Source organism: Ruditapes philippinarum, unplaced genomic scaffold, assembly GCF_026571515.1.
Source record: "Ruditapes philippinarum isolate M1 unplaced genomic scaffold, ASM2657151v2 ctg2478_1_1_1_1, whole genome shotgun sequence".
Lineage (NCBI taxonomy): Eukaryota > Metazoa > Mollusca > Bivalvia > Venerida > Veneridae > Ruditapes > Ruditapes philippinarum.
Genome location: NW_026860389.1, coordinates 48,227 through 74,564, shown reverse-complemented (window position 1 = coordinate 74,564; position 26,338 = coordinate 48,227). Strand labels below are relative to the sequence as shown.

At 33.1% G+C, this 26,338-nt stretch overlaps 1 protein-coding gene across 1 annotated transcript; it reads left to right on the top strand.

The window, feature by feature from the left end:
• The first annotated feature begins 1,023 nt into the window (after positions 1-1,023).
• Positions 1,024-25,247, top strand: LOC132759892 (protein odr-4 homolog). Its single transcript, XM_060751764.1, has 14 exons — positions 1,024-1,164; positions 3,572-3,757; positions 5,179-5,274; positions 6,735-6,838; positions 7,594-7,630; positions 8,767-8,904; positions 9,234-9,404; positions 9,997-10,119; positions 11,250-11,334; positions 11,862-11,972; positions 12,543-12,614; positions 13,847-13,942; positions 15,170-15,278; positions 18,412-25,247. The coding sequence occupies exons 1-13, from the start codon at positions 1,069-1,071 to the stop codon at positions 15,238-15,240; spliced, it is 1,386 nt and encodes a 461-aa protein (XP_060607747.1). The 5' UTR covers positions 1,024-1,068; the 3' UTR covers positions 15,241-15,278; positions 18,412-25,247.
• The last annotated feature ends 1,091 nt before the right edge of the window (positions 25,248-26,338 follow it).

The window sequence follows — 26,338 nt, the reverse complement described above, 5'->3', positions numbered from 1 at the left end:
CGAGATAAAAAAAACACACATATGTCACCTTTGTGCCACCGTAGTTTCATGTAAGACCCACTCATAAAAAAATTCTTCAATAATCGATCTTAACTAAAACTATTTTAACTATATTTTAGTCTAAATCCGCGTTTTGCCGCGTATATCCGATATGTAAGTCCGGTTATAGCTTCAGGGAAAACAGTTAAGCTGACCAAACCCACGAGAATAGCCTTTCTTGTAGTTCTTAACAGAAAACCAAGCACGGTTCTAGCTTCAGGGAATATCGTGAAGTTGACAAAACCCACTGTGATAGGTCTTTCAAGTACTTTGATTATATGAACGCTTCATACGGCACAAATATCACTGATGAGGCAATGAAATAGATAAAAATGGAATCCCGAATGAATGAACAAGGAAAGTAGTATATGCAAGCTGACAAGATATATATTGAAGAAATTCGTTCAATTTTATCATATCAAAAACGCAGACATAGATTTAAGTTTATTATCTACAGACAATTATTCGCATTTTAACTAATGTAAATCCATTTTTTTTTTTCAAAATTAGGACATTATTTGAAAAACAATATATAGATACTTGTAAAGATTTAATGTATTTATTCAAATTTAGGCTTATTCTGGGACAGAAAGATACATCTTTAGTCTCCAGATCAAAGGGACCCGGCACAGTGTTGGGATAGTGTAAAAAAGTAATTCTAGAAAAAAATTTATACTTTATATATAATATATAGTCTATACATTATATATACAATATATATTTTTTTTTAAATTACTTTTTTACACTATCCCAACACTGTGCTGGGTCCCTTTGCTCCAAATACTTATATACAAATAAAGCTCCTATAAACTTTTCAACTAAAGAAAAATAACTTCAATATTGTTTAGATCTTACCACGGATTTATATTATAAATCCGTGATCCCACGATAAATCCGTGATCTTACTTACTGAAAAGAATTTTATTCACAATTTACTCAAATCCCCTTACCTTCTTTGGGTTTAATTTCACGCGTATGCTAGATAACACTCCTTTGGGTTTGTAAAATAGTATATTGTGCTTACTTAAAATGGGTCGAATATTCCTAGCCGACGAGAAAATACAGGCATATGTGGAAAATTTACAGCGTTCGGGGACATGGTATCTCGGTCTTGTCATAGGAAAGGTATAAATACAAATAAATGAGATAGCATATATGTAATTTAATTTTCCGCTTTACTATGATAGATAGGTTACCGGTATAAATATTTCCGGCTAGCAGTTTCGTACCCAGGAGGTGACGATATTGTAATTTTGTAAATGTGTATCTACAAATATCAAAACTGAACAGTTTGAAAGTGAAATAATGTTTTCCCCCTCGAACAAAAGAAAAGGTTCTGTGAAAAAAAAAATGATTGCAAAACAAAAAAGTTAAATTACTTAATAAACATCTCTAAATTTTAATAGAGAGAAAATTCTAAATTTGAAATTGAAAATTTAATAAAAAGTATGGGTATGCCACATTCTCAGTTGTTGGTTGTTTTTTACCTTTTGATGATTTACTACACTGAATTTTCCCCATCAGAAAGTCATAGGTTGCAGGCTTCGCGAAACTGCTGAAAAATTTGCCTGACATTCGGTCAGACAAACTTTCAATTCTTGTCTGACCGAAAGAACTTTTGTCTGACCGAATTTTTCCCCCCAAATATATGTATATGGTAATACCTTGGTTTTTTTTTAAAGACATAACAACTTTTAAAGATTTGCAACACAATTTTATTCCCTTAAATAAAACATTAGTTTATCCAGATTGATGGACTCACAGGCGCTAGTGACAGTCACATATATTCAAATATTTTACATAACCAGTCTATATATGTATATAAAGATATATATAATAGTATATAGCCCATATAAAACTTTAAAAAGTTTGTTTCAAGCACCTGTGGATGGACTCTGTTTGGAAATCAAAACATTCATGATCAAAGCGGCCATTTTTCCATTTACCCACAAATTTTCTCGGCGGGCGCCTGGACTCGTATTCCTTTTGTTTCGCTTTTTTTTCTTCATTGGATAGTTTACGATTTTTGCCGGGGTAGCGCCAGCGTAATAATGTAGTAACACCGACATTTTGGTTATTGACAGTCGTATGTATCGGACACTTATAATGAAACGGCGAATCAAAACTCGTTTTACATTTTTTTATTCAAGGGAGATAACTCGGTCTTGATCGGTCTTGGATATATCCCGGTATTAGTACCGGACATAAGGTCCGGAACTCCGAAAAAAAATATCGGACCGGCCTGATTTTTGCCGGACATGTCCGACGGTCCGGCAACTTTCGTGAAGCCTGAGGTTGTTATAAAAAATGCCGAAAATCACTGATAATATCAAAAATGAAATAATTTGGCAGTTTCTGCTCTTAACTGATATTCATATGAGCCGTGTCACGACAAAACCAACATAATGGGTTTGCGACCAGCATGGATCCAGACCAGCCTGCACATCCGCGCAGTCTGTCAGGATCCATGCTGTTCGCTTACAAACCGTATAACAAGTAGAGAAACTGATAGCGATCAGCATGGATCCTGATCAGACTGTGCGGATGCGCATGCTGGTCTGGATCCATGCTGGTTGCAAATGCACTATGTTGGTTTTGTCGTGACACGGCTCATATAGTGTTCACTTCATCAATAATGTGATAATAATGTCTTTCTAGGTTTTTGCCTTGGACATAATATAAAGGTACAAACAACAGTTTCTGGAGATTAGCCATCCTCGGTTACCCATGGTACATTTTGTATATATTCTGTACATTCTACATTATCTAGATAATGATTGTAGTATGTATGGAATATATACCTGGTAACCATGGGTAACTAAAGATAGAGATAAGCAAAAAAGTACAAACTTTTTGTTCAAAGTAAACACTGTAAATAAGAGTTATAAATGTCAACAGAATTTATCAACCTTTTATACTTAAAAGTTCTTAACAGGATGTTCTGAAATAATTACTAATGTTCATCATACTCAGGTTTTTAGTCGCAAAAACTTTCCTTTTGAATGAAGTATTCAGCTGTTCATTGCAAGTACATGTACATGTACAGGTATTCATCAATTTGATTAAAATCAGCTCCTAAATAACACTACACCATTACATATATGCCATTGCGGTGGTAATCAGATGTTAGATATAAGTAGATCACATCAGATTGATGTATATTTAGTCATCTGACATCTACAGATGTCAGAGAAAATGCCATCCTTAGAAAAACGCAAATATACCCAATATTTACTCTAAAAGTGTGAGGGGTTTGCTTTAATACTTAAGGCATCAGAATTGCAGTCACTGTTTATCCCAGCATGATATTAAGAGTCTTCTTAATGGATTTGAAGAACTTAAGTCTATGCATCTTTTAGCTCCAGCAGGTAAGGTGGTTTTGACCCCTGGTGTTGCTTTAAGTTTGTAACACCCAAGGTTAGTTAAAATTATCTTTCCAGTTTCAGCACCATATGACTCAAATTGTGTTGGTGCATTGTAAACCAGACAAAACAAACAAAATGTCAGTGTTTGTTTTTTTTTTCCATTAAAGCTCTCAAGCCCAAAGGATTATGTTGTCCATATTGTTCGTACACCAGAACCAATGGAGGATCAGGTCGGAGATGATGATGCAGATGTGGATGCGGAAACCTCAACAAGAAAGAGGAGAAAGTCACAGACAAAACCTGCCACCTTAGAGGCAATGAATGAGCTTTGGGCTTCGACACATGCCAAACAAGTATGTTTATTCATTTTAGAGTCTAAGCACCTTCATCAAGGTTAATTCACCAATAGCTTACATATTGGGTATCAATAAGTCTTGCAGTTACCTCTGTCCTAGACTTGGTTTTGAGATGTGTAGGGTCGGAGATCATATAGGCTAAAAATTCCCTCATAATTTGGCTGTGCGTTTGGTGAAGCCATAATTGGGTCATGACCAAGTTTCCTCACAATAATGGTTAAGTCCAGGATGCAGACTTGAAAGTGACCCATAAAATAATTAACAAATGTCGAAGGTCACACCACTCTGCCTTTTTAGCTCGACTTTTCTATGAAAAGGGGAGCTATCCTACTCGCCCCGGCGTCGGCGTCGGCGTTGGCGTCACACCTTGGTTAAGTTTTTCGTACCACCCCACTTTATTTCAGAAGTATTACAAGTATGGCTTTGAAACTTACCATACTTGTTCACCATCATAACCTCCATCTACAGACAAGAGTACATAACTCTGTCAAGGTTTTTGACAGAATTATGGCCCTTTTTGACTTAGAAAAGTGTATTGAGCTTGGTTAAGTTTTTTGTACCACCTCACTTTATTTCAAAACCATTGGAGGTATTGCTTTGAAACTGACCATACTTGTTTACCATCACGACCTTCATCAACAGACAAGAGGACATAACTCTGTCAAGGTTTTTGACAGAATTATGCCCCTTTTTGACTTAGAAAATACATTGAATATGGGTAAAATCCACTTATTGCCTTAACCCTTTGAGATATTGCTTTGAAACTTTTAATGCTATTTCACATCATTACCCCCATCTGTACGCAAGAGAAGGTAACTCTGTCAAGGATTTGTTTAATACTATTAAATTTATTTAAGGCTCAACTCAGTTTTTTTTTCTTTCTTACCAGCCCTCTTTTGACTTAAACATTTCAAACTTTGCTGCAGTGTTCAAGGGTATCACACAATTCAGTAAAATAATTCTTCACTAAATATCTTAATGCTCATGGCCATTGTTCACTTTAAAAATACAGAGATTCTTGTATTGCCTTTTACTGCAAAAACTTTTTTTATTGGCAAGCAATAAAAAAGTCGAGCGCGCTGTCTTACGGACAGCTCTTGTTATCAATATTTTAACAAGGTCAAAGGTCATGTCGATCATGGCTTTCATCAAGATTTAAAAAAGGTCGAAAGTCATACATGTCAACTCATAAACTGTCATACATGTCATACATGTCTCTTACTTTCATCAACATTCAAAGAAGGTGAAAGGTCCTGTCATTCAGGCTTTTATCAAAATTTAAGCATATTTTTTTTCTGTTTTCTGAAAAATATTGAAAAAACACATTTTATTGGGAAATATGTTGAGTTTGGGAAAATGAAAGGTGTATTTAACATTAATACATGTACATACTTTAGTTTTTCAATACAATGTTTCAGGTGACCATGATGTTACCTGGAGGATTGAATGTGATTGGTATATTTGTTGTTGCCCCTGATGCAATGATAGATAAAGCACAACCAAAACTGAGACAGGTATTTTATGTATTTACATTATAATCTGTGAATTTTCACCTCATACAACAGAGGTTATATCACACACCCGTGCCGATTTTGCGACTCCGTAAATATGGTATTTCACGGCCGTGCATAAATTTTGAAGTGACGTCATTAGCGTTATACCAACATAGTGTAAAGACGCGCTAAATGTTAGCTTTATATACTATAGGCGCGTCAATAAAAAATGACTCTTATTTCAATTTAAACGGTCTTTACTTTGGGTTTGTGATAAATAAAATATTAAATTTGTGTAAGTTCATTACTGAATTTATTACACTCGTTGAATAAAATAATATTAAGCTCGCCAGAGGCTTCCATAATATAATTTTATTCAACTTGTGCAATAAATGTAGTATTGAACTAACACTCATTCAATATCCTCTATATATAGGACCTTTTTGCAATGGAAATTTTCTTTAAAATCGATCTGGTTTTCCCAAAAATCTGAACTTACATTGTACACCAGCTTTTTTTACTCCCCAAATTAATTTTTCCCAATTAAGTGAGTAAAAACCACTGATTATCATTAGAAAATGTAATCTTTATCAAAATTTTATATTGGCTGAATAAAACTCTTACTCAAAAGGTAATGAACACATATTGTTGTTGTTTTCTTTGCATTTGGAATTAATATTATTTTGGTGTATTCATTACATTTGGAATTAATGTTGTTTTGGTACTTTCATTACATTTGGAATTAATGTTATTTTGGTGTATTCATTGCATTTGGAATTAATTTTATTTTGGCATTTTCATTGCATTTGGAATTAATGTTATTTTAATGTTTTCTTTGCATTTGGAATTAATGTTATTTTAATGTATTTATTACATTTGGAATTAATGTTATTTTGGTGTATTCATTACATTTGGAATTAATGTTGTTTTGGTACTTTCATTACATTTGGAATTAATGTTATTTTGGTGTATTCATTGCATTTGGAATTAATTTTATTTTGGCATTTTCATTGCATTTGGAATTAATGTTATTTTAATGTTTTCTTTGCATTTGGAATTAATGTTATTTTAATGTATTTATTACATTTGGAATTAATGTTATTTTGGTGTATTCATTACATTTGGAATTAATGTTGTTTTGGTACTTTCATTGCATTTGGAATTAATGATACTTTGGTGTATTCATTACATTTGGAATTAATTTTATTTTAATGTATTCATTACATTTGGAATTGATGTCATTTTTGTGACTGTCTTCATTGAATTAAAGATTAAAAAAATCATTGCTATGAAGGTACCTTAAATTTAAAATTAATGTTATTTTTGTATTAGGATACACAATAAAAGTGTTACATTGTACTCTCTGCATATGTTTGGTTTCATCATTTAACTTAAGACTACTTTGGCGTTAAAAACTGTATTATAAAGAAGTTTTTGCAAGTACAGCAAAACCAACTATGAGAACTTACTTATCATTTCAGATTTTGTTTGCCATTCAAAAACAGGAGAAGAAATCACCTGTACCTGAGATGACAGAAGCTGTTACAGACAGAGTTTTACTTCAGATCTGCTCAACAACGAAAAAGAATCCTTTTATTAAAGTATTTAATAGTCTGATAGCTAGTGGCAGTATGACTTCCCAGTGTGTGAAAGAAGTCACTAGCATAGCTCAAAGCTAGTTTGTAGTCTGGTGTAGTCTAACAAGATTCTTAAGCCACAAGCATATTGTAAGGCAAGTCTTTAGACTGGTCCTATGCCACAAGCATAATGCAAGGCAAGCCTTTAGACTTATTCTATGCCACAAGCATATTGTAAGGCAAGTCTTTAGACTGGTCCTATGCCACAAGCATAATGCAAGGCAAGCCTTTAGACTTATTCTATGTCACAAGCATATTGCAAGGCAAGTCTTTAGACTTATTCTATGTCACAATCATAATGCAAGTCAAGCCTTTAGACTTATTCTATGTCACAAGCATAATGCAAGTCAAGCCTTTAGACTTATTCTATGTCACAAGCATAATGCAAGGCAAACCTTTATACTGGTTCTACTTAACAAAATGCGTTGTAGTTTCCAGATTTGACCTTTATTGTTTAACAATCATATATAGAGTAAAAAACAAAACAATGTAAAGTCAGAAGTGACATTAACATAAGGGTGGAATATCACCTTATGCAAGGTGCTATAAATGACATTATCAATTCCCGACACCAACATAATGCAAGGCAAGTCTTCAGATTGGTGATTATATAGCCACTCATTATATTGCAAGGCAAGCCTTTAGACTTGTCGTAAGGATACTCAGATATAAAGCATGATTGTAATCTTTAACAGTACTATAGATATACCTGCAGAACTATAGATGTCAGTGACCCAAAGGTAAGGCAGATAACTATGTTATTGATGCTTTTCATGTAGCATTATCTCCCCTGGCACCATTTCCTATATATTATATGCCTTATATTAGATAAAAATCTCTATCGTCATCACGAAAACTGATAAAAAATCTTTTACATATTGGTATCATGATGATATTTTCCTTCATGTGTATAAAAGAATTTCTCACGGTCCATTCCCATCTTAGCTGTGCATTACGCTAATTATGCTACTTAAGGTGTGGCCTCTTGCAAAAATGATGTATAAATCTGTCATTCATTACTATAATAACTTGACAGCTATATTTTTGTTTGTGAAAATAACTTATACAAGTTAATTAAGTTGAATCTATTTTGTCTTAGAATTTATAGGTACATGTATATAATAAAAAGAAAATAATTTGAAGTAACATTCTGGGGCCATGTATTTTACTATTCGTAGCATGTGAAAATTCGGTCTTGTTCCGACACTGCCCGTAGCAAAATACAAAACCTCAGAAAGCTACTACAACATAATATTGTGTATTTAAGAAAGGAAGTTGTTATAACCATGTGTAATGTTGAATTGCATCATTTGATAATTTATAATACATAATTGAGCCGCGTCACGACAAAACCAACATAATGCGTTTGCGACCAGCATGGATCCAGACCAGCCTGCGCATCCGCGCAGTATGATCAGGATCCATGCTGTTCGCTTACAAACCTTATTTCAGGTAGAGAAACTTATAGCGAACAGCATGGATCCTGATCAGACTGCGCGGATGCAAACGTATTATGTTGGTTTTGTCGTGACGCGGCTCATATAATTTTGAAAGACAAATACATGTACATGAAGTATATACACCAACCTGTGTTTAAACCTTAACTCTGATGGACCAGAAAGTGATCAGCCTTTTACAACAAGTATATATCCATACCAGTCTGCAAATCCATGTAGTCTGACCAGCATTATAATATAATATACATGTATAGTGTTGGCTTATCAAGAGCAAATTTTTCATCTTAATATCTCCAAAACTGATAATGGACTGTTCTAAACATGGAAGCCGGACAATTCCATGTATGAAATTTTGCAAGGTATGGGTTCAAAGTACTGTAAAAAAAAAAATAAACAACAACCAACCTATTGCCTTACAGAGTACATTTCGACCAGCAGATTGGAAGTTTCAGCCATTTTCAGAAGTGTGGAACTGTCTGGAGACAAGCATGGGTGTGAATATTCCTGTCGATATTCCAGAAAAATCTCAAAGTACGACACTAGCTAAACAAATACAGGTATGTCAGCAGTGTAATTAGTCTGTATGTCCATCTGTCTGTCTTCATGCTCATTGGTCTGTTGGTTAAAACATTATTTATTTATATCCATTGTAAAGAATTTGTAATTTATTTACATGTATGTAAACCTAATTGTGAAGGAATCTTGTAACTTATTTGATCCACACTTGAGTGCACTTTTTAGAACTAACCAGTACTGGTGTCTTACATTGAAGTCATGTTTTTATTAGGGAAGAATGCAGGTAATAGTGCATTATTCTTAAGTATATTTAGCATTGTTACAAATTATTGCCTGTTAATAATATGCAAGTTTGGGTTATTTTTATCAGAATGGTTTACAGCCGTTTTGTCAGAGATTACAGACCAGTTTGGTACAGATTGATGATAAACTGAGAAAGAAAACAGAATTACTGGACCAGTCTGCAGAAAAGAAGGGTAAACACAAGGACAAGTCTACAAGATCTCAAACCAGATATATCTGCAATATTCTTGTCAAACATGTAAGTTTAGAGCTAACAAAGAACATTAAAGGCCCATTATAACTTGGAAATACTTTTATTTTTCAAAACTTTTTAGTTTTAGTGTACTTTTATAATATCCAAAAAGTTACTCATTAACCATTTATCTGAACCAGCTTTTACCTCTTGTTTCTTTTTGGCAATTTTTCGGCCTTCAGCTGTTATTTTTTTGTCAGAAAAACAATTCTGTGATGTTTCAAACTAAGTATTTCAGTACTTATATCTTGGAATAGTCCATCATATCCTGTAAGACCTTCTTCCAAACGGTATCCGAGAGCTATTTATATAACGCGTCAGTGACGTTGGTTTCTAAAAATAAAAGACCGTGAAATGAATTGTCCTTTTGACTAACTTACTTATTGAGAGCAACTGGTAGATTAGAGGTATCAAATGGGTTTCCTTATTTTATATACAATAAATTTCATTTTCCACCTTAATTCTTAGAATTTGACAATTATATGAAACAATTTATCGTAAAATAATATATTTTACCTTAAAAAAAGCTTAAGGCCACTTTAAGCTGTCAACAGTATTCAAAGCCATTATATAATCCATCATTTATTCGACATTTCAGTCAAACCCGTGTCCGCCAGCGGCTCCGGTAATTGAGACAACTTCTACACGGTTGTTGATGCGGGGTACTATACATGGTAGAGCTTATGTTACCAGTAAAGCTACTGTTAATGAGGCTGAGCAGGTATACAATTTATCTGTTTTATGAAAAAACAGAGGACCTTTTCATGTTAAACAGTTGCTTGTAATTCATATGTTTACAGGTGGTTACTCTAAAACCTTGGTGAATCTATAATGTCCCTCTCTTAAAGCTATGCAGATATAGGTGTTTTACAATCCGTTTTTTCTTTAGATCACATAAAAATGTCTTTAAATTAACTCTTTTTGCTACAAATTCAGGTGCTTTCCTGACACAGATACCATTTGGCTGAGCAAAGTTAAACCATATACAAGTGTTCAAATTTTAAGTTTGAAATATACTTGTTTGATTGTGATAAAAGCGGATCACAAGTCAGATTCCTGGAATTAACCAGTACTAATGACATATGAGGAAACATGTATGTGACCCTAGTGCAGCTTAAACCCACAATCCCCGGCTTGGAAGGCAAACACTTAGGTGTATAAATTACCTTGCCTCTCCTCTTGTTTAAATTTAAAGTTTTCTTATTTCCATGGAGAAAGCTTTTGTTCTTGTTGTGCTTTTATTAATGATATATTATAGATATAACAAAAATAACAAACATTTATATGGCCATTTTTAAAGATCCTGTAACACAATTTTTTATGGTTTTATATCATAAATATAATGCTCATATAAAATTTTATCAATATTGTAAGATCCAAAAAGCATTATTTGCAAAGATATAACTGAAATTTAAATTTCATGATAATGAAGGGAGGTAATTAGAAATTCATTTGCAATGAATTCTAAGTTGAATTTGTCAATAAGAAATGAATGCATATATATTAATGATTACATATAATGTGGACAAATATTTGCAGTACATATTTTACATATTCTTTGATGTTTGAAAATTGTTTAAGAAGCATAATTTTATAAATGTATAAGATTTCACTTAAATGTGGTAACAACCTTTATTACAACATATAGGATCTTTAAAGGGGTTATATTGCATAAAACCATTTTAACAAGGGGTTTCTTTGATTAGAATTATTAATAGATTTTTAGTACCAGTACACATATATGACTGTATGACATAAATTTCACAATTGTTGAATGAAAACTGACGTTACAAACATGCAGTGTTGTGATCAACAAGAAATGGAATTGTAAGGGTGTATGTTATATTACAGGCATTACAAATCGATGTGATACGAAGTGTTTTATCAAGATGTGAGTTACTATGTGATGATATACAGATGATAGAGGAAGATGCTGGTATGTTATTGTACTTTTAAGATAGTCTTACTGTAATGCTTTCCCGCCAAAAAATGTCTAACACCGGCCAATATCGTAATAAATCGGCCATTTGCGGAACGTTATCTTTCACAATATTCTGTATTCAAAACTTTTTAACCATTTATAACAGAAATTTAGTAAATAGCGATAAAGGATGAATATTTGTAAATAAATCTAATGCCAAAGATTTTGAAAAAATAACATTCGGGGAAATCTGATTTGCTAAGATGTTGGCCGATGTTAGATTTTTTTGGCAGGAAACCTGTTTAAAGCTATAGATGAGTAAAAATATTTCATTAAAATAAAACTTGAGAACAATGTACTAAGATGTAAGAAAAAGCAAAAAGTTTCAAGATTCAAGTAATATTTTACATATGATGTGCGATTAATGACTGATTTTTCAGTATTGACAGCTATATTTCTACTGCGTTACTAACGCAGTAAAAAAGGTTATTTATGCATATTTTGAACAGCTAATAGCTAATACTGCAGATATTATATTTCAGAGGCTCATGAAGTGTATACAACACCCAGGAGAGTGTTCTTTAATCTACCGGGCAGCCAGATACAACTGTGTGACTATATGTTTACTGATGAAAAACCAGTAGAAGTAAAAGGTTTGAATGATTATTTCATTTTATAGATGCTTTTCACATAGCAATTATTTCGTTCCCTTAGTGTCATATTAGCGTCATTTCCAACAAATCATGTGCTTAAGATACGATAAGTCTCTCCCATATTTATATTATCTTAAAACAGATAAAAATCTCTTACATATTAACGTTTTAATGATTTATTCCTTCTTATGTTTAAAAGAATTTGACAAATCATTTAAATCAGCCATCAATGTTTACTTTTTTTTCCTTTAAATTTTTTTTTCTAAAAATGAAAGGCAGATAGCTTATTTAAGTAGTATCCTTTCAAAAAAACTTCTGGAAACAAAAGGCATATAGCTAAGATGCAAGGAATGCAGCACTTGCTAATACTACAAGTAATATGAATAATGTCTAATGTACTTGAGCTACATCTACAAAAATTGTCTTCCAAGTCATTGCCTAGGTGTCAAAGATTGTCAAGCCCTGTTCCATTGTAATTTTCTTTATACTTTTTTAACTCAGGTGATATATATAGGCCCTCTTAGTCCTCTTGTTAATATATCATTGATGTATTTTAAATATATTTGATAGGTCGTGTTCAGGAGTTACTGGATATATCACTGGAGGAAGATGATCTTGATTTAACCACAGAAAGACCTGCAAGTAAGTTGTGAGATACTTATAATTCAGAGGCAGTAGGGGGATAGGGGTGGGGTTGGGTATAAAGAAAAAGTTATGTATTAATTTGTTTTGCATAGAGAAAAGATAGATTCCCCTGTGCTTTTTAAGTTGAGCCAGTAGACAAAGCTTAAGTACCAGTATATTGTTATTTGTGATTTCAGTGTACAAAGGTGACATTTCTGTTTAGTTTTCCTGGAATCATGAAAATATAAGTACTAACTTAATGAAAAATGTTTAAAAAATAAATGTATGTATAGAATAAGGTAAATCTTAAATGGATGGGTAAAAGCAATGTCCCTAGGCTAAGGGATGGGGAGGCACCATGTTTTATTGGGGTGGGAGGTCCTTTGCATTCATTGTGACAATTTTCAAATACAAAGTATTCTTTTTGGAATCGTTTTTTCTTTTATAACTTTACTCTAAATGATAATCAATAATTAAGATTTAATTACATGTATGTGTTTTATAGCAAAGGAAAGCCCTTTGGAATATTCTATTGACATCATTAGTAATAAGGTGCCACACATGTATTTATATATACTTGTGTCTTGTCAAACAGGATTTTTGTATTAAAGAGTTTTGTGTTATACTGAGGTTCCATTGAGGTCCAAAAGCCTAATTTAAAACATGAGTTTTTGAATTTTTACATAGATCAACTTACTAGGACACTTAAAGAAAAAGATTTGCAAAAGATTATAAAATAATATACATGTACTCAGAATAAGTTTTGTGCTATTCTTAGCCTGATTTTAGCTAAAAGTGCTGCAATGCTTTTTGATTTGGGGTAATTTTTCACAATTAAGATAATTATTTTTGAATAATGCATTGAGGAAAGAATCAGCAATTTTGCATATTAGTTCTTCAGACCTACCTCAAATTAAACAAAAATCTCAACAACAGAAAATTTCCAGTCCCATCATTTTAATAAGAACATAAGTTAAGTCCCTTTAAGTTAGTTTAAGAATTTCTGTCATTACAGTCAAACCTGATCTAAAAGACCAACTCCAGATAAAGACCACCCTGTAAATAAAGACCACTCTTCTACAAACCGTTAATTGATTAAATAGAACTTAGTTTAACCTCCAAATAAAGACCACTTGTTTACAAAAGGCATGTTCGGGCTCTCCTTTTGATGGCCTTTGTTGACAGGTTTTGAGTGTATATGTAATATCTGTTTAGATTTAACATTTAAATATAATGTAATCTCATTACAGCTGAGGAAGATTTTCAGCTGTTAGGTGAGGGTACACTCGAGGCAGATACCATGACCACATCTACAGAAAGTAATAAGGGATTTACCTATTATATAGGTTAGTATAGTGTTTGTAACTTGAGGTAATTGCCTTCTTCTTACATTGTGAAATTGTTAGGAGCAACCCTCTTATTAATTCAGAACCCTTATGAATATTAAAGCATCCGTCATCTTTTATTTTTAGTCGGGAAAAAAACAATTCTGTGTTGTTTTAAACAAAGTATTTCAGTAATTTTATCTTGGAAAAATGGATCATATCACTGTTAAGCATTCTTAAAAACAGAGTCCCGAGAGCTATTATAGCGGGTAAGTGATGTTTGTTTCTAAAAATAGAATATCTAGAAACAAATCATCTGCTTTACTAATTTACATATTGAGAGTGGACGGGTAGATTAGAGGTATTGAGGGGTTTCCTTATTGTTTATGTATTTTATCAATGTCAAAATTCATTTTCCATCTTAATTATTTTGATTTGACAATTTTATGAAATGACGGATGTAAAAATACATGTGTAGCATATTTAACAATTATAAATCCTGAAGGCAGCTTTAACTGTAAGCCTACTTAGCTCAGTAGGGAGTACATTGGATTATTAATCCAGGTATAGATTCTGGGAGATTTATTGAGGATGCTTAGAACTCTGAATCATGTCACTTTCACATAATGACTATAGATTCAGACCTTGCCACCAGGGCCTTTGCCTTTGTATTTTTATATTGTGAGGAAGCTACCTTAATCTAAATAATTTTACAGAAGATTTGAGGATCTCTATACAGGTTATCTTTACCGTAATGTTGATGTCACTTAAAACCCTGCTACAAAAATAAAAAAATAGCAGAACATCTGTGAAGAAGTAATATTGAATTAATAACTTGTGCCTTAAAAATTGAATGAATGGGAACTTGACCATTTATTGTTATCATTATTTCCTCCATTTTTTTATGACTCAATATGGTCTTCATACAATAAAATGCTACAAAATTGATTTTCTTTTGCAATGTCTACTCTAGTTATCTCGAAGTCATCGGGACCGTCGAAAAAATATCGAGATAATGAAATATTGAGATAAACTGTTGGGCTGAAAATATCGAGATAAACAAATATATCTAATAGATAAAGAAAGAATAAAATCAGGACTTTCAAAATTTCATCGAGATAACAAAATATCGAGAAAAGCGATGTTGAGATAACGAAAGTTGACTGTGTATATCCAGTTTCTTTTCTTATGTTTGCTGGAAAACTAGCTAACAAATTACCATATGAAGAATCATTTGTATTATTTCAGTTGCTGGTGTTGGGGGTCTAGTTGCCATGGCAGCTGCGGCAATGACATATGTGTTTTCTGAGAATACATGAGGGAGAAATGAACCATGGAATCATGGTTGTACAAAAAGGTATATAACAATTATCCATAGATATCTTATGTAAATCGCATACATTTTTCCATAATTATTTCATACAAATCACACTTACTTTTTACATCAACAATTATATTTACAATTTTATTTTTATTTTTTAATTTCAGTAAGCATAGGTCACCCATTTATTTTTCCCAATAATAAACATATTTTTACACATACACAAAAAACACACAATACATTCAAACTTAAATTATCTTTTTGAATAATTATATATAATACATGTTACAACTATATTTACAATTTTATTTATATAAAAGGGAGAGCTATCCTTCTCAACCAGGCATAGGCGTCACATTTTTATGCCCCCATTTCGAAGAAAAGGGGGTATATTGCTTTGCACTTGTCGGTCCGTCGGTCCGTAGACCAAATGGTTTCCGAGTGATAACTAAAGAACCCTTAGGCCTAGGAACTTCAAACTTGGTATGGTGATTGGTCATGACCAGTAGATGACCCCTATTGATTTTGGGGTCAAGGGGTCAAAGGTCAAGGTCACATTGAACTTGTAAGCAAAAACGGTTTCCGATCAATAACTAAAGAACCTTAAGGCCTACAACTTCAAACTTGGTTTGGTGATTGGTCATGACCAGTAGATGACCCCTATTGATTTTGGGGTCAAGGGGTCAAAGGTCAAGGTCACATTGACCTTGTAAGCAAAAATGGTTTCCGATCAATAACTAAAGAACCTTAAGGCCTAGGAACTTCAAACTTGGTATGGTGATTGGTCATGATCAGAAGATGATCCCTATTGATTTTGGGGTCAAGAGGTCAAAGGTCAAGGTCACATTGACCTTGTAAGCAAAAACGGTTTCCGATCAATAACTAAAGAACTTTAAGGCCTAGGAATTTCAAACTTGGTATGGTGATTGGTCATGATCAGTAGATGACCCCTATTGATTTTGGGATCAAGGGGACAAAGGTCAAGGTCACATTGACCTTGTAAGCAATAACGGTTTCCGATCAATAACTAAAGAACTTTAAGGCCTAGGAACTTCAAACTTGGTATGGTGATTGGTCATGATCAGTAGATGACCCCTATTGATTTTGAGGTCAAGGGGTCAATGGTCAAGGTCACATTGACCTCTTGGGTAAAAACGGTTTCTGATCAATAACAAAAGAACCCTTAGGCCTAGGAACTTCAAACTTGGTATGGTGATTAGTCATGACCAGCAGATGACCCCTATTGATTTTGGGGTTAAGGGGTCAAAGGTCAAGGTCACATTGACCTTGTAGGTAAAAACGATTTCTGATCAATAATGAAAGAACCCTTAGGCCTAGGAACTTCAAACTTGGTATGGTGATTGGTCATGACCAGCAGATGACCCCTATTGATTTTGGGGTTAAGGGGTCAAAGGTCAAGGTCACATTGACCTTGTAGGTAAAAACGGTTTCCAATCAATAATGAAAGAACCCTTAGGCCTAGGGACTTCAAACTTGATATGGTGATTGGTCATGATCAGTAGATGATCCCTATTGATTTTGGGGTCAAGGGGTCAAAGGTCAAGGTCACATTGACCTCTTAGGTAAAAACGGTTTCCGATCAATAACTTAAGAACCCTTAGGCCTAGGAACTTCAAACTTGGTATGGTTATTGGTCATGACCAGCAGATGACCCTATTGATATTGGGGTTAAGGGGTCAAAGGGCAAGGTCACATTGACCTTATAGGTAAAAATGCTTTCAAATCAATAACTTAAGAACGCTTCGGTCTAGGAACTTCAAACTTGGCATGGTGATTGGTCATGACCAGCAGATGACCCCTATTGATTTTGGGGTCAAAGGTCAAGTTCACATTGACATTGTATGTTAAAACAGTTTCCAATCAATAACTAAAGAACCCTTAGGCCTAGGAACTTCAAACTTGGTATGGTGATTGGTCATGACCAGCAGATGACCTATTGATTTTGGGGTCAAGGGGTTAAAGGTCAAGGTCACATTGAACTTGAAGGTAAAAACGGTTTTCGATCAATTAACTAAAAACGCTTAGGCCTAGGAACTTCAAACTTTGTATGATGATTGGTCGTGACTAGCAGATGACCCCTATTGAGTTTTGGGTCAAGGGGTCAAAGGTTAAGGTCATGACCAGTAGATACTTGATAACCCTTATTAATCGTTTGATCACTGGGTCAGAAGTCATGCATAATAACCTTATCACATGACTAATTGGCTGCTGATAGGGGGCATACATGTTTTACAAACATATCTTGTTGGTTAAGTTTTTCTTACCGCGCCTTATTTCTTATACCCTGTGAGGTATTGCTTCGAAACTTTAATTGCTTTTTTGTGAACATCATCTTCACTCTAAGGAAAGAGGACATAACTCTGTTATGGATTTTGACAATTTTTTTTCATCACAGAATTTTGGTAATTTTTAAAAAAAATTGTACCAACCCAATTATTTCCTATACAAATCACAGACAGTAGATATTCTATATTTGTGTTGTTTGGCTGTTGTGTTTTAAGAAGTATCTGTGAAAATTAAGAAATTGCAGGGAGTCCATCTTTAAACCCTTACTATGCTAAATATATGAAGATTGACTATATAGTGAACAGTACAGATCATGATCAGAGAGTACTGATGGGCAGCCTTCTGATCTTGGATTGCACTGTTCCATGGGAAAATCCAGCGCTACCAACAGTCTAAGGGTAAAAAGCTGTTTCTTGAAAACGTTTTAAAAAGTACATTTTATTTCATTTTTGTGCTGCTAAAATCTGATTTTGACTTGTGAAAATACAATATATTAAAATATCGCAAATGGTCAATTGCGTTGTAAGCTTAAGCAGATTTTAGTTGAGGGCTTATTATTTCATATATTTGCTAGTGAAATATTTATCTCTAGTGAAATATTTATTGCTAGTGAAATATTTATCGCTAGTGAAATATTTATTGCTAGTGAAATATTTATCGCCAGTGAAATATTTATCGCTAGTGAAATATTTATTGTTAGTGAAATATTTATCGCCAGTGAAATATTTATCGCTAGTGAAATATTTATTGTTAGTGAAATATTTATTGACTCATGTTTTTTATCGCTAGTGAAATATTTATCGCTAGCGAAATATTTATTGTTAGTGAAATATTTATCGATTTATGTTTTTTATCATTGCAGAGATTACATCACATTTCACAGAAGTGTTCAATTTAGAGTTACTTCCCTTTGATGATCGTTTCAACAAGCTTCAGTGCTGGAGTTATTGAAGATATACTGTTAATTTATTCTATTGTGTCTATTCTTCTTTTTTTTTTGTCTTTTTTTTTGTCCTATTAAGGAGTCATTGGATATGGGAACGTTTGTTATGTTATTTGTTGATATAAATCATCAGTTTTAACCTGTACCATACTATATTTGTTTAATGAGCTTGTCCTGTTTTGAGGTTTGGGGCAGTCCATCCATTATGAATGTAAGGGATTTTGAATAGTAAAACGATGAATTTAAGCAGCCAACTGTTAAAGCTTTGTCTGACTGTAGGGAGGTTTAGATTGGATTGCTTTATACTAATTTAACATATTTATTTAGGCTCAATTTGGAAACAAGTTCTTGCAACTGATACAATCACTTTTTTTTTTTTGGGGGGGGGGGGGATGCTTTCTGGAACTAACTAGTACTGGTGTCATATAGAACTAACCAGTACTGTTGTCATATGAAAAAAACATGGTCATGACCCGGGTAAGGCTCAAAACCTTGATCCCTAGGTTGAGAGGCATACACCTTAACCACTAGACCACCACTCCATTTATACTGATGACAAATGCAAGTTAAAATTGTTACCCACAGAAAGCAGCAAGTTGTTTCCACCAGTATATAGCCAGGCCAGCCTGAACTTCTGTGCAGTCTGACCAGACTCTATTACTGTTACATCTCAATGTTTTGTATTTTGATTTTGAAATCCCTTATTTTTCAAATGGACTGTTCCAAATTCATCAGGATCAGGGTTAAAACATATTTTGATGGAAGGGCTTGATCATAAATATATATGTTAACAGCTTGATTCTAGTTATAACAATTTTTTGAGTTAAAAGATTTTGGTATAATATGTGTGCAATAAATGTATGTTAAATGTTTGTGGGATCAGTGTTAAATATATGGACATTTTTTTGTGAATTTTTTTGAGGTAAATGTATGAAATTAATGGTGGGTATAAAAAATTTCTTGTGGTCACAGGTATCTTGTACAAAATTTTGAATTGTGCTGTGTTTTTTCTCACTTAATTGGAAAGAGGCCTCTTGATTTGGGGAAAAATTATCATTAAAATTGCCAACTTGGGAAGTAAAAAAAAGTTTATATTTTGGGAGAAAACTACTTGATTTTAAAGACAATTGCCATAGGGAAGAGGCCTTATATAGGCCTGTGTTTGTATATATAAGGTGAAAAATCATGGTTCTATCAATACCATGTAAAAAAAAATTATCACTTAACAAAGATCTGTTTTCAGAATGATCACCATTATATTTATTATTGTATAATTTCTTACCATATCAAACATTATGATCATTTTAAAAAGTATTGATAGAATACAAAGTAGTTTAACAAAGAGGAAATATGTACTTTGATAAACATCTTATTTCTGTGTACTTTTTTGAAAAACAGAGCTTGTATATAATTTAACTGTTTATCACATAAGCCACAGTGCAGGAGTGTAGTAAATCCATTTAATAAAATTAGATCGTCTGCTTTGAGGAAAAAGTTGAACTATTATGATCAACATATTAATGCCAAACTTGGTATTCATGCATATCATGACAAAAAGCAGTTGTAAGACAAGAGGCATAATTCTGAAAGTTATATTTTTCGGAGTTATGCCCCTTTTTATCTTAGAATTTTCTTATTAATAAGAAGAATGATTCCAAAACTGTGAAAGATATCTGCATAAAACTTGTGATACTTGATTACTATGACAGAGGAGATTTAACACTGCTTGAAGTGCTCTTGTTACAATGTAATATTTTTTAAATCATGCTAATGAAAAAAAATTGTATATTGTTGGTGATCGATCCCTTTTTTCAATGCTATAAATTTTTTCAAGCATTTAGGAAGTTATCAAAATAATTGTGATTATCATATTGTTTTTGCTTATTTGTTTTGTTTTGTTTTGTTTTTTTCTTAAAAAAGGGCAGAAAATCATGATCATGTTAAAATAAGATTTATAGTACTTATTACCTCCCTTTACAGGATTTTTTTCAGACCTTGAAAAGTTCTTTATATAAGGTTGTTACTTTAAAAGTGCCTAAAATTTGAGAAGAGATCATTTTTATGTATAAAGCTATTCTAGTAAAAGCTTTTCAGCTACTTTTTTTTTCTTCAGAAAATACTATAAACAGCACACCATAGATTTTTGCTAATTTTTATGAAAATCTGGTAAACTATAATAACATTGTAAAATGTGTTTAACAGGGCAAAAAAAAAACCTCTTACTTATAACAGGATTGGTATATAGCATAATACAATTTGTAAATCCAGCCATTCCTTACAAAGAATGACACAGATTTCAAATATTTATGCACTTTTTTTAAACAAGAATCTGAATAACAAATGTGTTGTTATAAGAAACCAAGTTCAGTCACCTGGATGTGTACAGGTTAAGAAGTAATGTCAAGCTAAAAAACCATCTGATATTTCTCACAGATGTTATACTGATTCAAATATGCTATACACTAGATAATGTGCATTTCTACTGTTGACAACAAAGTTACCTCCCTTTGTACTACAAACACCATTTGCTTATTTTTTTTTATTTTTTGGCAGCCTCCCAATATAAATGAAAGGAAACTATTTGAAAAATCAAAAAAGTGCTTGCTTGTGTATAAATATACTTAGTATAGATATTGTTCATGACATTGTATGTATCTTTTTTCTTAATACATGTATAAGTTCAGATTTTGGAATAGAAGTGGCAATTTAGTGCAATTTTGTACATGTTATAATTATTTGGCTATGTTTAGTATGTTACATGATCATGTGATATATTTGTATTGCATAAAGTCCATCCCCTGCTGGAACCAAAAGTGATAAACATTTGTCTCAAGTTCAGATCCAGGCCAGCCGGTACATCTGTTTAGTCTAAATTGTAGATCCATCCAGCCTGTCTAAATAGTAGATCCAGGCAAGCCTGCACATTGGGGTAATCTAAATTGTAGATCCAGGCCAGCCTGCACACCAGGGTAGTGTAAATTGTAAATCCAGGCCAGCCAGCACATCGGGATAGTCTAAATTTTAGATCCAGGCCAGCCTGTCTAAATTTTAGATTCAGTCCAGCCTGCACATGAGATGTATCTTAAATTTTGATACAGGCCAGCTAGCAGATCTGTTTAGACTTAAATGTAGATCCAGGCCAGTCTGCACAACTTTGTAGTCTAAAATTAAGATATCATGTTATATATATGTTAACATTTGTCTCCAGTGTAGATCCAGGCCAGCCTGCACATCTGAGTAGTATGACCCTGCACTGCAGTGCTGCTTGCTGGCCTGATATTTGAATTTTCATCTTCATATTTGCAAAAATCATGAAGAACAGTTTAAAAAAGCTTGAAGTGTGGAGAGTCTGTTTAATAAATTCAGCAGGTTAAAGTTTTTTTTCTATAAAAATAGATAAATTTAATATGGTGACAATGTTGTAGTTCTGCATAGGCTTATGACATATTTACTCACGCACAAGTCAGATCTTTTACACATTTTATAAGACAAAGTTCAGCAGACAATAATATTAAGAGGATATTTTTTCGTTTGAGTGAAATATGGAATATATTTTCACGAAACATGATAAAATGCCACATATTTTCACGAGCCGGGACGGCGAGTGAAAATATGATCGAGGCATTTTATCATGTTGAGTGAAAATATATACCATATTTCACGAAAAACGAAAAAATAACCTTTTTATTTAATTTCATTATCAAAGAAAAATGGTTATGAACCCCCTTGCCTGCTACACAACTGCAATTATACAGCGCGTCTTGTTTTGCACGCGATATTTAGCGCTAGATTGTGACGTCACGTAAACAACTTTTTAAACGTCTGTACAGCGTTAATGATTGAATTAAAGATATTGGTGTTCCGATTTATTTTCTTAGACCATTTTCTATCATTCTAGATAGTTTTCAAAACAAAATTCAACAAAAAAGTTGTTTGTATTTATCAGATTTTTCAAACAAAATGGCGAAAGAAGTCCCTTAAAATAAATATGAGTTTTGACTCCGCCCACTTTCATATTTATATTTCATATTTCTTTTTAAAAAATATGAAATATATTTGACTGATATAGCACCATATTTCATGGGTAAAATTAAATAATGCTCTATTATTATGAACATAATCAATTTTTATGGGCTCTAGAAGTTTATTCTGAGGAGCATATAATGGCAGTGTGTCCTGCCATCTTTTATTTTGTGAGGCGAATTAGGTCTAATAATTCTAATGACACCTTCATTTATTGATTATTTTTTTAGATGTAAAGTTAATATATTCAGTATGAAATGAAGGTCTTTTGCATGCATATCTGAGTTGAGGTTTTAGGTCCATTGTGTCAAGGTCACTGATGTCAAGGTCACAGATGCTAAAAATAGATATGTTCCCCTTCTTTTCCTCATAAAACTTTCATTTATCAACTGATACAGATACTTGCTCAAAATTAACATTATTCTTTTTCAACTTTTCCATAAAATTTGACATGTTGTTCGTTAGTAAAATGGATATACATGTATATTATAACATGTTCTCTTGACATTTCTTTTGTAATGGTGAACATGTTGCAAATTTTCAAACAAATTATTATTGTAAAATCTATTTTTGTACCTATCTCTGATTGTTAAGTATTTATCCTAACACATTTTGAGTAAATGAATACAAATATTGGGACCAACTTCGTAGTAAGCTAGTAAGTTCTCATTTATGTAAAAAAAATAGTTAAATGATTTTGTTCTGTTGTTTAATATGTAAAAAATAAAGAAATTATAGGGACTATCTGTATGAATATTTATGAATGGTACTTTAACATTCTGTTTCTTGCACCACAATTATAGCATGTGGATTGTTTCGTTATCTGTTGAGAGTATTTGATTTTTGGAATATATATACGTTAAAAGTACGTATTTTCAGCTCACCAGAGCCGAAGGCTCAGGGTGAGCTATTAGTATCAAAGCGGGATGCGTCCATCATCCGTCGTCATGCATCACCAATGGTCTTCTTCTCTGAAACTTCTGGACAGATTTTCTTCAAATTTGGTCTGTAGCATCCTTGTGACGGTCACACTTGAATTTGCTCATGTCATTACAATTGGCCCCTTTTAGGGGTCAGCAGAGCTAAAAATAGAAAAACCTTGAAACACCTTCTTCTACAGAACTAATGATTGGATGATCACCAAATATTGTCTGTAGCATTCTTGGGTAGTCTTTTATCAAGTTTGCTTATATTAATTTGATTGGCCCCTTTTAAGGATCTCTAGGGCTAAAAATAGAAAAACCTTTAAACATCTTCTTCTACAGAACTAATGGATGGATGATCACCAAACTTTGTCTGTAGCATTCTTGGGTAGTCTTTTATCAAGTTTGCTCATATTAATTTGATTGGCCCCTTTTAGGGGCCGCTAAAGCTAAAAATAGAAAAACTGGCCAAAGTCTATTTCTAGAGAACTACATGTAATTGATGGATGATCACCAAACTTTGTCTGTAGCATTCTTGGGTAGTCTTTTATCAAGTTTGCTCATAATAATTTGATTGGCCCCTTTTAGGGGCCACTAAAGCGAAAAATAGAAATACTGAAATGTCTAATTCTAGAGAAGTAATGGATGGATGTTCACCAAACTTTGTCTGTAGCATTCTTGGGTAGTCTTTTATCAAGTTTGCTCATAATAATTTGATTGGCCCCTTTTAGGGGCCACTAAAGCGAAAAATAGAAATACTTAAATGTCTATTTCTAGAGAAGTAATGGATGGATGTTCACCAAACTTTGTTTGTAGCATTCTTGGGTAGTCTTTTATCAAGTTTGCTAATATTATTTTGATTGGCCCCTTTAAGGGGTCTCTAGGGCCAAAAATAGAAAAACCTTTAAACATGTTCTCCTACAGAACTAATTGATGGATGATCTCCAAACTTTGTCAGTAGCATTCTCTGGTAGTGTTTTATCAAGTTTGATCATATTATTTTGATTGGCCCCTTTTAGGGGCCGATAAAGCTAAAAAAAGAAATACCTTTAAATGTCTATTTTTACAGAACTAATTGATGGATGATCACCAAACTTTGTCTGAAGCATTCTTGGGTAGTCTTTTATCAAGTTTGCTCATATTATTTTGATTGGCCCCATTTAGGGGCCGCTAAAATTAAAAATTGATATTCATTTAAATGCTATAGCTACAGAACTAATTGATGGATGATCACCAAACTTTGTCTGTAGCATTCTTGGGTAGTATTTTATCAAGTTTGCTCATATTAATTTGATTGGCCCCTTTTACTAAGGTAAAAATAGAAAAATAGAAAAAACCTTTGAACATCATTTCCTACTGAAATAATTGATAGATGATCACCAAACTTTGTAGCATTCTTAAGTAGTCTTTAATCAAGTTTGCTCATATTAATTTGATTAGCCCCGTTTAAGCTAAAGCTTAAATACCCCAGGTCATGGCATTTTTTCAAATTATTGTTTAAACATGCATTCTATGCTCACATTTAAATATTAGAATATATTGACAATCCAACACTAGAAAGCAGTTGTTTCTGGTGAGCAACTCAGGGCCATCATGGCCCTCTTGTTTAAATGTTGTAACATTTCTTTGATTGTTGTTTAAAATTGAAATTTAACCCCCGGGAAGCAAGATTAGTGGATAATGTGAGAATAAACATGACAGTTTCAGTGTAAAAAATACTGTTATTTCTTGTTAATATAAATTTTATTTTTGAAATTTCAAGTGTGAATGTGCCATATGTGTTGAATAAAGAGCAATTATCTGACTGTATTATGACTTTACATTTTGAAACCCTACAATTTGCTAGTTCATTCTTTAATGATTCATACATTTTAAAAAATATCCTATTAATTGTCCCATTAGGGAGAGCTTGGCCCATTAGGGACAGCATCGTATATGGAACTTGAATCCCTAAATGCTTTGATGATTCATACATTTTGAAATAGCCGCCCACTTAGCTCAATAGGGGGGGGCATCGTACTGGGATTCTAGGGGTCGCTGATATGATCCGACGAGGTGAAATTTTCTCTGTGACAACTAGTCTTGGATATTGAGTTTAATGGTCACTTGTCTCTCACCACTGATTCAAATTAATAGTCGGTCACTTCCGGAACTGGTAGAGGTGTAACGATATACCGATGTATCGCGATACAACACTAGACAATACATACCGCGCTACAGAACCGCGATATTACCTCTAATATGTCTCTCTATATATTTTAGAATATAGATTCACGTATCTAGACTTTTTCAAACTTTGTAAGTGTGTCTAAACTATTTGTCGCCACTGAAGTTTGGTTTTCTTCTTACTGATTTCATTTTTAGCTCGACTTTTCTATGAAAAGGGGAGCTATCCTACTCGCCCCGGCGTCGGCGTTGGCGTCACACCTTGGTTAAGTTTTTCGTACCACCCCACTTTATTTCAGAAGTATTACAAGTATGGCTTTGAAACTTACCATACTTGTTCACCATCATAACCTCCATCTACAGACAAGAGTACATAACTCTGTCAAGGTTTTTGACAGAATTATGGCCCTTTTTTGACTTAGAAAGTGTATTGAGCTTGGTTAAGTTTTTTGTACCACCTCACTTTATTTCAAAACCATTGGAGGTATTGCTTTGAAACTGACCATACTTGTTTACCATCACGACCTTCATCAACAGACAAGAGGACATAACTCTGTCAAGGTTTTTGACAGAATTATGCCCTTTTTGACTTAGAAAATACATTGAATATGGGTAAAATCCACTTATTGCCTTAACCCTTTGAGATATTGCTTTGAAACTTTTAATGCTATTTCACATCATTACCCCCATCTGTACGCAAGAGAAGGTAACTCTGTCAAGGATTTGTTTTAAAA

Excerpts from the sequence above, each read along its gene's own strand:
- LOC132759892 (XM_060751764.1), top strand. The coding sequence starts at position 1,069 with ATGGGTCGAATATTCCTAGCCGACGAGAAAATACAGGCATATGTGGAA. Across the intron at positions 1,165-3,571 it reads TCGGTCTTGTCATAGGAAAG|CTCTCAAGCCCAAAGGATTA; the intron begins GTATAAATACAA and ends TTTCCATTAAAG. Across the intron at positions 10,120-11,249 it reads CTGTTAATGAGGCTGAGCAG|GCATTACAAATCGATGTGAT; the intron begins GTATACAATTTA and ends GTTATATTACAG.